The sequence below is a fragment of the Capra hircus genome, chromosome 24 (genome assembly GCF_001704415.2).
Source record: "Capra hircus breed San Clemente chromosome 24, ASM170441v1, whole genome shotgun sequence".
NCBI lineage: Eukaryota > Metazoa > Chordata > Mammalia > Artiodactyla > Bovidae > Capra > Capra hircus.
Genome location: NC_030831.1, coordinates 58,018,729 through 58,033,104, shown reverse-complemented (window position 1 = coordinate 58,033,104; position 14,376 = coordinate 58,018,729). Strand labels below are relative to the sequence as shown.

Below are 14,376 nucleotides of genomic sequence, written 5' to 3'. Positions count from 1 at the left end.
TTAAGGTTATAGCCTGAGATTGGGTTACCATTTCCTTCTCCAGGGTTTGAGATATGTATATATGTAAAACACACACACTCCCCCTAGGAGCAATGGCTCTGTATTTGCTAATTTAGTATTCACAGTGACACTGTAGATTATTACTGTGGCGAATAACAAGATAATTTATATATGACTTGTTAAACCAATTTTGCATTCCTGGGATAAATCTCATTTGCTCATGGTGTATGACCCTTTTTATGCTGCTAAACTGTTTGCTAGGGTTTTGGTGATTTTTTCTGTCTATAATAGCTATTGCTCTACAGTTTTCCTGTGATGTCTCTGATTTTGTATTACGGGATGCTTTTGAACTGATATGTTGGAGAAGACTCTTGAGAGTCCCTTGGACAGCAAGGAGATCAAACCAGTGAATCCTAAAGGAAATCAACTTTGAACATTCTTTGGAAGGACTGATGCTGATGCTGAAGTTCCAATATGCTGGCCACCTGATGGAAGAAGAGCCGACTCATTGTAAAGGACCCTGATGCTGGGAAAGATTGAGGGCAGGAGAAGGGGACGACAGAGGATAAACTGGTTGGATGGCATCACCGACTTAATGGACATGAGTTTGAGCAAACTCTGGGAGATGGTGAAGGACAGGGAGGCCTGGCGTGCTGCAGTCCATGGGGTCGCAGAATGTTCTCTCCTCTTCTACTTTTGGAAGAAATTTACAAAGAATTGGTGCTCTTTCTTTAAATGTCTATAGAATAGAGCAGTGAAGACATCTAGGCCTGCGATTTTCTTGGGGGATGTCTTAAAATTACTAATTCAACCGTTTCTTAATACTGCCAGCTGCTTTTTAAACTTGCTTTTTGCAGAACCAAAGGTGATTATCTCCTAAGGCCAGTAAAATTCAATGAGAAAATACATGTTATCAAGGAAGTCAGGTCCAGGGTTTGTAAGATTCAGGTAAACAGCTACCAAGATTATCCAGTAGCAATATTATCCTGCTGCCTAAAGCTTTACCATAGAAAAACATTTTATTACTTCTCATGTGCTTTCATGACCTTACAAATTAAGGAATAAGACATTTCAGCCCGTTCTACAAAGATTTATACACAGACGTTAACTAGTATTCGTAGCAAAGTCCTATAATCACAAACTAAAGTTCATGTGCTTCTAGATTATACACAGACATTCTTATTTACATGTCTTAGAGTCTATCTACAGAAATCATGCCTGTCTCGGAAGGTGTCAGGAAGGCAATGTGTAGTGGAATACACACTGCAGCACAAACCTGGAGGTCTCGGCTCCAACTTACAGAAGATGCCTCGGTGTGTTTCTCCCACTGACAAAAATTAGGTGAAGCCTGATCACCAAGGTTCTTTTCCTGGTTCTAGAAATACAATGACTTATTCTATAGTAATGCCGTTCCCACTGTTCTTACTTCAGAGTGGTCAAGATGAAAACACTGTTATGTACACAAACATATACACGTCCATACTTCATACTTACAGAAGAAATTAACCCATCCACAAAATCTTAAGAGGAAGTTTGTAGTTAAATAATTCCAACATCTCAAAGTCCTGAGTTTGCCATGAAACGCCTGTTAACTAATTTTCTCTTGCTACATGTGTATCTATTTGCTTTTCCCCTAATATCTCACTTTATGTAAGTACTGTTGGATGAGACATCTATTAATTATGAGAACTTTCGAGAACAAAGAAGTCACTTTTCAGAAATTCTAAGCCCATCAGAGAACGTGAACGGTATTTCATCAGTCGTCTCTACTGGCACGTTGCTTCTGCCAAACTGACGCGAGTAACCGTGGGTGTGATGGCTCGAAAGGAAGGTGTCCGCAGTCCGGCTGCAGCGACAGCCATCTGACGGCATCACGCTGCTCGAGTTACTGAGGTGGGAGTGGTAAGCGCCGGAGAAGGAGTCCTGAGGTGGGCGGTAGCGGGCCGCCCCCGCGGAGCTGGCGGCAGAGCTGGGGTAAGGGCCGTTACACATGACGCAAGTCTGGAAGCATGTCTTCCTCCCTGAACCCCGATGAATGTCAAGTTTAGCAATGAGAGGTTTTCCCACATTCACCTCCTGCTTTTCCTCTACGGTATCTTCCAGTCCTGAGTACTGATACGACAGACAGATGGTGAAGACCAGGTGTTCCTGGGAAGGAGAAGGGATGGCGTTAGTCATTTTCATCAGCCAGGAGAGTGTATCAGTCTTAGAGTACCATTCACACACACATCCAGACAAAGCCAAACAGCAGCCAAAAAAAGCCAGTCTCTTCTCTCCTTTCCCAGGTTCCAGACCCTCAAGGTACCCTTTACATTTGCCTTATACTAAGAAAGGCTAGCTAGAACCAGCTTCCACTTTCCTCATTCCATATACTGAATTAGTATAGACAGAATCACAGAGATCTTGTATTACATTCCTGATGAACAGTGAAGAGAGATTTTTTCAAGCAGTGGGGCTTAGAAAACTGTCTTTCCCTATTACTGGAGATGGGGAGTGATCTTTTAACGAAACAATAATTGGCTTTATGGGACTTCCCTGGTGGTGCAGTGGATGGGCGCCTGCCTGCCTCTGCAGGGGATGCTGGTTCGATCCCTGGTTAGGGACGATCCCACGTGCTAAGTAGCACACAAGCCTGTGCCCGCAACTACTGAGCCCACGCTCTCGAGCCTGCAGGGCTGCAACCACCAAGCCCGCGGGTGGCAGTCACTGAAGCTGTGAGCTGCAACTCCTGAAGCCTGTGCACCGATAGCGTGTGCTCTGGCATGAGAGATGCCAGCCTAGTGAGAAGCCTGAGCAATGCAACCAGGAGCAGCCTCACTCCCCGCAACTAGCTCAACACCCACGTGCGGCCACCAAGACCCCCCGTGACTAGCGCAATGCCCACGTGCGGCCACCAAGACCCAGCACGCCTCCGCCTCCAAAATCAGCTTAACATCAAGGTGAAAATTTTGGCTGTTTTAAAAATATTATGAAGTAATAACCCACAACCACAAGTGGAGACGTATACCTGAATCGGAGAATGGACAGAAGTTCAGAGACACAAGGCGAGTGTCGGCTGACTAGCCGTGAACAGGGCGGGCAGGTTTATGACTGCCGTCCTGGTGTGACTGTCAGTAGTACTCACTTCACGCCCCAAGGTTTGGCTAAGGCCTCCCAGGGTCATGTAGCTCCAGATAAAACTCAAGTCTGGCAAGAACATGGTTCTATTGCAAAGCTCAACCCTATAGACCACGAAAATCATGTAGTTTCTCGTGTGTGAGGCCAACGAGAAATGAAAAAAGATAAAAATAAACTCCCATTCTAATTTGTCATGTTTTGCAGAAAGTCATTGAGCTAGGAAATGCTTATCTGAAAATGCTAAGGTATTTACAAGTAGACTATGCTCTGTGTCTCTAACTTTTTAATAACATGGAGGGTAATGATATGCATTCTCACATACAAATCCTCGGGCCATTATTAAGGACAGAATACAAAATGCGAAAAAGGTCACGGATGAGACTCGTGGTAAAGCCGTTCTCTCTGCCTCAGTGTGCAATGAAGCAGCACATCTCTGGCCCAACACACGGTTCACAGGCACAAACGCCTGTCACTTTCAGAAAGTCTGCCTTCTGCTCAGTCGCTCTCTGCGGCCCCCTGGACTGTAGCCCGCCAGACTCCTCTGTCCATGGGATTCTCCAGGCAAGAACACTGGAGCGGATTGCCATGCCCTCCTCCAGGGCATCTTCCCCACTCAGGGACTGAACCTGGGTCTTCTGCATTGCAGGTGGATTCTTTATTGTCTGAGCCACCAGGGCAGCCCAGTTATAAACAGGAAAAGTAGTAACCTTTAATTTCTGCAGTGAGCTGAGTCTAGTGTACAGGCAGTGCTTGGGAAGCTCCTTTGATACTAAATAGCTGCCGGTCTCTTCAGGGGTCCCTTTATTTGCATCTTTGGGGTCAATATCTAGATCCTGTGAAAACCAGAAAACGTTATTAATGAAATCAATGAAAGTCACAACATCACCTGTGACCATGAAACATCTTAACAGGTGCTGCTCTCCAATGAACTGTGATCTGAGTAGGTAAACCCTACCAGGGCTAAAGAAACAATGGAGATAACATTCTAGAATCATCACAATAATAAACGGAATTCTAAATTCCTCACTGATACACTTAAAAAGTTAGCTCTGGAAGGATAGTTCCTTTCAAACTGTTTCTGCAAGCACTTTGAAGAAGCATCCTCAAGTTTCCTCTAAGTTTGGGCCCCATGAGCGTTTGGCTCCTAGACTCCCTCCCTCCTTAGTCATCACTGTGGGGAAGGTGCAGGTGCATTTATGTGACTTGTATATATAACAGAATAAATGGACGTGCCAAAGGCAGCTTCCCCTCCCCTCCTCTTTCTTCTTTTGCAGCCAATTGCTGTCAAGAGCAAGCGATCTGCGCTGTGACTCGAGAGCAGCCTTCAGGCTCAGCCGGCCCAGCATCTGGGGCCCCATCCTGGGCCTGGGCTACCAGGGCCGCAGGATGGATCTGTTTAGTTCTGGGGTCAGTGCAGGCTGCAGGCTCTCACACTGAGCACCGCCCTCCAGGAAGCCCTGATCAGAAGTGAGGGAGACGTTCTGGGGTGTGTGACTTACTCCGTGCTTACGGCTGAATTTACCGCAATGGTGCAAGAAAAGGTATTTTGTCTGGTGGCTCCTTTAGGCCAAAACAAAGTGAATATCATATCTAAGTGTTTCGAAAGAGCTAGGTTTCTATTCCAATACACTACTATAGTTTGACAAATACGACTCCCGCTGTTGTAGTAACTATTTTGGGGCAAGTTTTTAAGAAGAGATTAATTCTGGACATTATGTGTAGCATGTTTTATTCCTTCATATGTGAAATACTATTTAGGGTGAGATAAATTAAAGGCTTATTTCCTGGGTGAACTTAAGACACTCCTAAATTTAACATATTTAAGGTATTTTGGCGATTAGTTTTTAAATATTATCAGTATTATTAAGTACAAATATTTTTATATATGTAATATATGTATACACACTTTATATTTAATCATAAACTTTTAAGTTTTCAAAAATTTAGTCTTTAGTGAGGCTATACCATTATAGTTTAAATAAAAGAAAAAAGTAGAGACTTACAAGTGGAAAGTCAGTAACATAGGCATCGCACATTAATATATCGGGTGGTTTGTGGACTATACTTGTATAGATTATCATGACGTTGGAAAACTCGGCTGCAAATCCTAATTGAATCTGAACACCACACTGAAATTTAAGACACATACTTTCTGGAAGCTCTGAAAAAGAATAATAAAACTTGTATCAATAACTAAAGAATTTTTGGTGAGTTTTCTGATGATAAGCAGCAAACATATTCTTTATGGGGCAAAATACTATTAGAGCTATTTCTGTTGCTTAAAAATGTTGCAGGGAATTCCCTGGAGGCCCAGTGGTTTGGACTCTGCTTTCACTACTGAGCACCTAGGTTCAACCCCTGGTTAGGGAACTAAGATCCCACTCACTAGGCTAAAACATATTCATAGCAAAGTCTGGAAGAAAGCTGTAAATTCAGAGTGAAAGATGACTTCATGGTTTTACATGAACATATATCAGAGAGAGAGCATAAGAAGATCTCACGGTACCGTGCGCCTTGGCCCACTGGAGGTTTCGCACCAGAGACTCCGCGGAATGTGCTGCTCCCTGGATTGGGTCAGTGAGGGCTCTCTTCTCAGATAAGCTACTTCGAATCTCTAGAGCCTGCTTGCCTTTGGTAAGGTGACATTTACCCATATCTAAAAGATAAGACGTGAATATTATGTTTAAGACCATATCCTTTCATTTTGGCCAAGAACCCTCCTACAAACCAGGTTATATTCTCAACATCACTTATTCACTCCAGACACCTACCAAGCACCTATTGTGTGCCAGGCATGGTTCCAAGTGCTAAGGATATGGTGTGAACAAACAGATAAAAATACTGGACCAGCTCACTTCTAAAGGCCCCTTTCTAGCTTTTATCTTCTATAATTCTATTGATGAGTCCCTAATATGCTAAGCCTTGAAGTTCACAAAGAAGTGAAAGTATATTACTCTACTGTAAGAGCAGTCATGATAATTTTATGTGTACTCTGTGGAGAAATACGTTCAGTTAGTAAACAAATGACTACACAGCTAAGAGAAAGTTAAAATATCATGGTGTCTTTATCTCAGATTTCTTTTTTAGAAAAGAAATAACATGTTAAAACAAACAATGTTAAAACACCATTACTGTCTCCCCAACTCAAAGTAACCAAAGAACTGGGTATATTCTTACACATATTATAATTTTTAACTCATATAAGTATTGGTAAATAGTATATGTGAATGTTTTAGGCTTTGAACTTACTAAAAATGTTATACATAAGCTTTTCTAATATATTATTTTCATGCAACATAATTTAAGACATGAATACTGACAAATCTCAATTTAAATTTATAAAACCATATTCCATTCTTTTGCATGAATACATTAAATAAATTCATCCTGCTAAGTCGCGTCAGACCCTGTGTGACCCCATACACGGCACCCAACAGACTCCCCCATCCCTGGGATTCTCCAAGAACACTGGAGTGGGTTACCATTTCCTTCTCCAATGCATGAAAGTGAAAAGTGAAAGTGAAATCACTCAGTTGTGTCAGACTCTTAGCGACCCCATGGACCACAGCCCACCAGGCTCCTCTATCCATGGGATTCTCCAGGCAAGAGTGCTGGAGTGGGTTGCCATTGCCTTCTCTGAAATTCATCCTATTTCTGTAAATATTGTTAATAAAAATAAACTAATAACATCTGGTCTTGGAAAGTACTTTCTTATCTGGGAAAACAGACATAAAACTCTAAGATTTGATCCCTTTTACTCAGAAAGAGATTCCAAATGTTTGTCTTTCACGAATAACAGGAAGGTCGGAGGGAGAGGGGAGTTACAAAACAACTACGGAAAGTCAGGGCGTCCCTGGCGGCTCAGACGGTGAAGAGTCGGCCAGCAGCGTGGGAGACCTGGGTTCCGTCCCTGGGTTGGGAAGATCCCCTGGAGGAGGGCATGGCGACCCATTCTAGTATTCTTGCCTGAAGAACCCCCATGGACAGAGAAGCCTGGCGGACCCCAGTCCATGGGATCACAAAGAATCGGACACAACTGAACAACTAAGCACACAAATTAAAATATTCCTACTTTTTGCAGACATATATAAACTCAATTAAAACTATGTTAGAAGCAAATCAAGGGAATGATAAGATTTAGAAGGATGCACACGCTAGTAAAGTAATGCTCAAAATTCTCCAAGCCAGGCTTCAACAATATGTGAACCGCGAACTTCCAGATGTTCAAGCTGGTTTTAGAAAAGGCAGGGGGACCAGAGATCAAATTGCCAACATCCGCTGGATTATCGAAAAAGTGAGAGAGTTCCAGAAAAACATCTGGTTCTGCTTTATTGACTATGGCAAAGCCTCTGACTGTGTGGATCATGACAAATTGTGGAAAATTCTTAAAGAGACTGGGAATACCAGACCGCCTGACCTGACTATTGAGAAATCTATATGCAGGTCATGAAGCAACAGTTAGAATGGGACATGGAATAACAGACTGGTTCCAAATGGGAAAAGGAGTATGTCAAGGCTGTATATTGTCACCCTGCTTATTTAACTTATACACAGAGTACATCATGAGAAACGCTGGGCTGGATGAAGCACAAGCTGGAATCAAGACTGCCGAGAGAAATATCAATAACCTCAGATACGCAGATGACACCACCCTTACGGCAGAAAGTGAAGAATTAAAGAGCCTCTTGATGAAAGTGAAAGAAGGAGTGATATAGTTGGCTTAAAGCTCAACATTCAGAAAACAAAGATCATGGCATCTGGTCCCATCACTTCATGGGAAATAGATGGGGAACCAGTGGAAACAGTGACAGACCTTATTTTCTTGGGCTCCAAAATCACTGGAGACGGTGATTGCAGCCATGAAATTAAAAGACGCTTGCCCCTTGGAAGAAAAGTTATGACCAACCTATACAGCATATTAAAAAGCAGAGACGTTCTTTTGCCAACAAAGGTCCATCTAGTCAAGGCAACGGTTTTTCTAGTAGTCATGTATGGATGTGAGAGTTGGACTATAAAGAAAGCTGAGCACTGAAGAATTGATGCTTTTGAACTGTGGTGTTGGAGAAGTCTCTTGAGAGTCTTCTCAAGAGTCTCTGCAAGGAGATCCAACCAGTCCATTCTAAAGGAGATCAGTCCTTAGTGTTCATTGGAAGGACTGATGTTGAAGCTGAAACGCCAATACTTTGGCCACCCGATGGGAAGAACTGACTCACTTAAAAAGACCCTGATGCTGGGAAAGCTTGAAGGCGGGAGGAGAAGGGGACAGCAGAGGATGAGATGGTTGGATGGCATCGCTGACTCAATGGACATGAGTTTCAGTAAACTGGGAGTTGGTGATGGACAGGGAGGCCTGGCGTGCTACAGTCTATGGGGTCGCAAAGAGCTGGACATGACTGAGCGACTGAACTGAACTGAACCCCATGAAAGGGGAGTAAGGAAAGAGATAGAGGGAACATATAATCGAATGTAGGTTACTGTCAAAGTCTGAGATTCATGCTGAACATCTAACTCATAATAAAAACCGTCAGAAGTATGTTCCAAGGGACTTATTAAAAAGTACATCACTAATTGAATAAATATTTTTTTCTAGCAGATCGTGGAGTTTTATAGAGCAAGATGGCATTCAGGTACCTTAAATGCCATATTGCCAGAACTACATAGGAAAGAATTTATCTTGCAGTTTCAAGCAACATAATAATGCTGTTTCAAGTACAAAACCCAAAATCTGGGGTCACAGATTGATAGCAGGAACCTTATAACAGCAACCAATTTATTTCCCCTTTTGTTTCACTGGCACACAATTGAAACTGGAAAGGTGGTTTTTCTCCTCAACTGTTTGGCCTATGATCTTTGAAAGCCTGAAAGTATTCGGAATAAATTATCCTGAAGAGTTCAAAGCTCAAATGTATAATAAAATATAAATAAAAATATAATCCAGAAGTTCAAATATACTGGGATGCCATTTATTGACGGAACAACAGGTGGGTGAACTGGTGCTTTTTATTAAGTTTTAAGATAGGATAGATTAAAATTAGAATAAAACATTTTAGAGTCTTGGGAGCATGTTTGCATATTTCACTTTGAAAATAACTGACACTCCAAAGACTTTTTTTTTAGGCACCGGAACTTTGTCTTCAAATGAGAACTTTAAATAGAAGCCCACACAATATGTAAAACAGATAAAAGCAGAACTTCTTTGGTTGAAGAAGGAGGGTCAGGGCCCTGGCTGTCTACATTAAAGGGGAAAGCAATGAAGTCAAATGATCCAGCTAAGGGATCTACACTGATAAAAACATGAAAATAAATGAATGTGACTAATGAGCAGGTCGTGAAACATTCAGAAGCCATCTCTGGAACATCCATGAAGCTCTATTTTCTAGGGAGCCAGTTTGCAAAATAACTGCCTTCTTTTTAATATGACTTAAGAGCTTCCCTGGTGGCTCAGAAGGTAAAGACTCTGCCTGCAATGCGCGAGACCTGGGCTCGATCCCTGGGTCAGGAACATCCCCGGAGAAGGGGATGGCACCCCACTCCAGTATTTCTTCCTGGAGAACTCCACGGACAGAGGAGCCTGGAGGGCTGCAGCCCATAGGGTAGCAAAGGGTTGGACACAGCTGAGCGACTGATGGTGCTAAAGAGAGACGTGTCGATCTACTGCTGTAACAGGTGCTTCTCGGGGAGCGACGTGAGCACAGCACTGCCAGGCGGCAAGGCAGGGAGCAGCAGGACGGTGGACCCGCGTGGCGGCAGACCGCAGGGTCCCGTCCTTCAAGCAGGGCTTCAAACTCCCACATTCGCCAAAGGGAAAAAAAAGAACCCAGCCTTTTCCCACAGGGCCTCGAGATGTCCACAGAGTTTCATTTGTTTGACCCTGAAAGAAAATGCTCATTGGACAACTGTTTTTCTCCTTTTTCCAAATAAGCAGACTGGGTGGCATCAGGCACTAAGTATTAAAACAAGGTAGAGAGTTTTGAGGATTAAACTTCATTTATTTCACAATCATGTCTGGGCTCAGCCTTACAAGTCAAAGTAATGCTATGCTAATACATACAGCTAAGCCAATAAGGAAAGCAGAGTCTTATAAACATTATCTAAACTATTTCATTGTTCTATGAAATAGATACTAATTCCAAACCCACACAATGACTGTAGGATTAAAATACTCAGAACCGTAAGTAGCATTCTCTTTAGTTTTTACTTTACCTTCTGCAACTTCATCCAGTAACACAGTAATTTTCTTTTCTTCTAATAACCTATCCTTTAAAAACTTCATGAAGATTCCATTTGCCAGCCCAGAATGCTGTATTTCAAAAGCTTCTGCTCCTTGACACCTGAAAAGACAGACATTAAAAAAAAAAGCAAACACTTGCCCCATGAGGCTCCTATAAAAACTAATGAGTTTCATGTACTATCCTGCCTCTCACAGGGCATCTTAATTAAAGAACTGACCTTTAAGCAAGAATTAAGTGCTTTGGGGCTTAGAATAAAGATGCCAAGCTCTAAAGCGCTGAGGTCAATTATTTAAAATTTTGTATTAAGAACATCGAGGCAAATTGATGCCTAGATGGCTATGGATATTTCTAGGCTTCTAATCTACAATCAAAAAGAAGTCATTGGGCTTCCCTGATGGCTCAGTGGTAAACAATTCACTTGCCGAGCCAGGAGACATGGGTTTGATCCTTGATCTGGGAAGATCCCACATGCTGTGGAGCAACTAAGTGTGTGCGCCGCGAGTCCTGAGCCCGGGCTCTGCAACAAGAAGGCACCACCATAGGAAGCCCACGCACTGCAACTAGAGTAGCCCCCACTTGCCACAACTAGGGAAGGGCCTGTGCAGCATCGAAGAGCCAGGACAGTAAAACACACACACACACACACACACGCACACGCACACGCACACGCACACACGAACCCTGCTGTATTAAAAAAAACAGTCATCAAAGAATGACGGAATCCCCAACATTGAAATCTCACGTGGCGTATCCAAAGACAATATTCGCGGTGACTCTCAGGGCGTCCAGGATTGGGATGGTATCGTCATAGTCATTTCTATTTAAAAGGCAGAAGACGAAAAGGACAGATACAAATACAAAAAGTTAAAATGGCATTCTTAAAAGAGCACAAATAATAATACAGTGAAAAAATATACTATTCTGTAACACATAAAGGAACTTTGAACCTATCACTTTCAATCATCTAGTTAGCTATGTATTTACCAAATTTAATCCAGGACTCCCCAGTGACTGAGACAGCAGAGAATCACCCCTTTTTCCTTGTTAGCTTTTAAAACTGGAGTTACATTTGAACTTGGGCATTGGATTTCGATTGGTTAAAGCTGAGCAAGCAAGAAGATGCCAAGGGCCCCCACTCTTTTGAGTTTTGATTCTGCTAATTCCTGGAGGAACAGCTGCAGGGATTGTAGAAGATGTTCTAAAGGCAGGCTGAGGGGCTGTATCTTTTCTACTATGAGTTAGTACCCATGCCCTTTTGCTCGTCACTTCTAGAGCAGGCAGGAAGTTGAAAACACAGAGAAAATCTCTTCTCTAGTTTTCTTCTTAATCAGTCTCACTCCACAATCTAAAATTCAGCAGCTCTAAGTGTTCGAAGGCTTCCTGGGTTTGCCATCAGATTTAGCTAGTCGAGGCTGACGTCTACCTGCCACCAACAAGTCTCCATGCGGAGACTGGAGTCTACCTTTTCCTGCACATGTCCAGCAGGAACACGTTGAGTCCCGTTTCCTTTTCTTGCATCAGTTTCAGTATATTCTGTACACACAGACAGTTTTCAGACCTATACGGATTTGGAGCATCCACAGGGACCATAAAGCTGTTCCCGAAGTTCTCATATCCATGTCCCGCGTAATACAACAGCCCTGAAAAGCAAGAACGGAGAAACTGCAATCTGAGCAGGCAGCAGTCTTTAAAACAAAACCACGACTTACTTTCTTGACATGAATGCATACGTATTTAAGAGAGATGCAACTATAAACACGTTCAAGTGTTAACTGAATTTGCCTTGATAATTATCTTGGCAACAGTCTTCGTTTAAGTACTGAATTTTAAACCAACATCAGGATGCTATCCTGTGCAACTAGAGAAGCAAGTCAGAAAGAGAAATACCAGATGATCACTTGTATGTTGAATCTAAAATGTGGCATAAATGAACCTGCCTATGAAACAGAAACGTGGATGCAGAAACTAGACTCGTGGCCAAGGGGCTGGATGTGTGAGGGGCTGGACTGGGAGTCTGTGGTTAACAGATACAAACTGGCATATACGGGACGGAAAAACAGCAAGGTCCTACTCACAGCACAGAGAACTATATTCAGTAATCTGTGATAAACCATAATGGAAAAGAATATGAAAAAGAAAGCACACACACACATATATATGTATAACTGAGTCACTTTGCTGTACAGCAGTGATTATCATACGATAATTCAACCATACGTATGTAAGAAATTTTAAAAAAGATGCTCCTCTGAAGTGTATTTTAATTCATGAAAACGACACATCTGTAACCAATGGTATAACGCGGAATGCAATTTCACCTCAGGATGCTTAAAACCAAACAAGGCTGAGGACTCCTGTGACTCATCTGTGGTCTCTGAAACCAGGGCTTCTCCAGGCAGGGCAGTCTCACTTTTATCTGTGTGTTCCTGGCACACAGCAGGGGTTTAGTGGGTGTTTAACTGATGAAGGAATAAACACAATTCAGGGAGCAGCCACTGCCACGCCAGGTGTAAGAGATCCCACAGCATTTCCTTACGATATTAGGGCTTAGAAAATTACCCATGTAGCTTTTCCTAGGCAGAGAAGGGAAATCTCATTTCATAGATTGCTATTTCTTTTTGTTATGCAGGTATACATATAATTTACTTTTATAGTCTGAATTAATCTAAAATCTGTGCTAGTTTTAGTGTTCACAGATGAGTCATTATTTCTTTACTGAGAAATGGTACTATAAAAAACCACACCAAGCAACTCTAAACACTTCCTTGGAAAGAAGTTTGTTTTTGTTCTTAAAAAACTCAGTGTGGGCGTCCTTATAAAAATGTTTGACATTCCTATTTGCTAGGAATGGCTGTGAACATAGTCCCCTAGGCCGGCACTCTCGGGTGCCCACTGATTCTTCTCTGTCAACGGTCTGAAGTGATGAATTCTTCATTTAGTATTCTACAGTAAACAGTAAAAAGGCATTTAGAAGGGGAACAACAACAACAAAAAGCTAATTCTTTACAACTTGCTTCCTTTGGTCCCACAGGGCAGGATCCAGGTTGTCAACTTTTCCTGAATTCCTACTTAAATAAGAAAAATGGTTCTTTCATACATATCATTTTGGGTAAAAAAATGACAAAATGGACACACACTGGTTTATTCATTGTGGGTGTTCATCAGCATGTATGTGGCAAGGACGACGAAAAAGAAATGAACACAGAGCTCCTGGCCCTGAGGGTCTTGCAGCTCATTCAGGCATGCTCACCTTATCAGTTACGCACAGAAAAGCTGGCGTATAATTAAATAGCACACATCACGGCATTAGAGCAATGCTGTACAAGATGCATAAAGTGCCGAGGGTAGCACCAGCGTGAGGGGAAGCGACGACAGATGGTCCTGAGCGAAAGGGAACAGTCTGGAAAGGCAGGGAGGAAGGAAGGTGCGTTATAGGCAGCGGGCACAGAGACCAACAGGGCCTGGCCCTGGAATGACAGCTAACAGAAAGGAGACCAGCCTAGAAGGAATTAAATTATCACTGTCAATCAGAGTGTTTAGAAAATCACGACACAGTGGGTTTAATTAGTGAATCAATGAAAATTAAGTAAGTGAAAAGATAACCCACAGAATGGGAGAACATGTCCACATAGATAAGTATTTGTGAGGACAAATTATGTATCTGCAAGGACACTTTGTATCCAGAATGTATGAAGAACTCTTCAACAATAAAAAGACAATTTTAAAACGTGCAACAGACTTGAATAAACATTTCTTCAAAGAGAGCATATGAATGGCAAACAGGTACAGGAGGAGACGCCCAACATTCTTGGCCATTAGGGAGACACAGAACAGAGCAACGAGACACCACTTCACACTTGCTAGGACGGCTGCCATCAAAGGGCGTGAACGAAGGCTGACAGGGATGAAGAGAAAGTGGAAACCTCGTTTGCTTCTGGCAGGAGTATACAGCAGTGCAGGCCCTCTGCAATCAGGCGGTTCCTCAGCAAAACTTAGCATTCTATGACCCAGAAATGCCACTCCAAGG

At 42.6% G+C, this 14,376-nt stretch overlaps 1 protein-coding gene across 2 annotated transcripts in view; it reads right to left on the bottom strand.

The window, feature by feature from the left end:
- MALT1 (MALT1 paracaspase) overlaps positions 1,001 to 14,376 on the bottom strand; it is a 63,012-nt gene continuing 49,636 nt past the window's right edge. For both annotated transcript variants that reach the window (XM_018039647.1, XM_018039648.1), the window contains 7 exons: positions 11,812 to 11,989; positions 11,092 to 11,166; positions 10,321 to 10,448; positions 5,624 to 5,773; positions 5,121 to 5,278; positions 3,825 to 3,950; positions 1,001 to 2,148 (listed from right to left, as the gene is read on the bottom strand). In XM_018039647.1, coding sequence (XP_017895136.1) covers positions 1,708 to 2,148; positions 3,825 to 3,950; positions 5,121 to 5,278; positions 5,624 to 5,773; positions 10,321 to 10,448; positions 11,092 to 11,166; positions 11,812 to 11,989 — 1,256 coding nt within the window. In that variant the 3' untranslated portion in view covers positions 1,001 to 1,707. The remainder of the gene's footprint in view (positions 2,149 to 3,824; positions 3,951 to 5,120; positions 5,279 to 5,623; positions 5,774 to 10,320; positions 10,449 to 11,091; positions 11,167 to 11,811; positions 11,990 to 14,376) is intronic.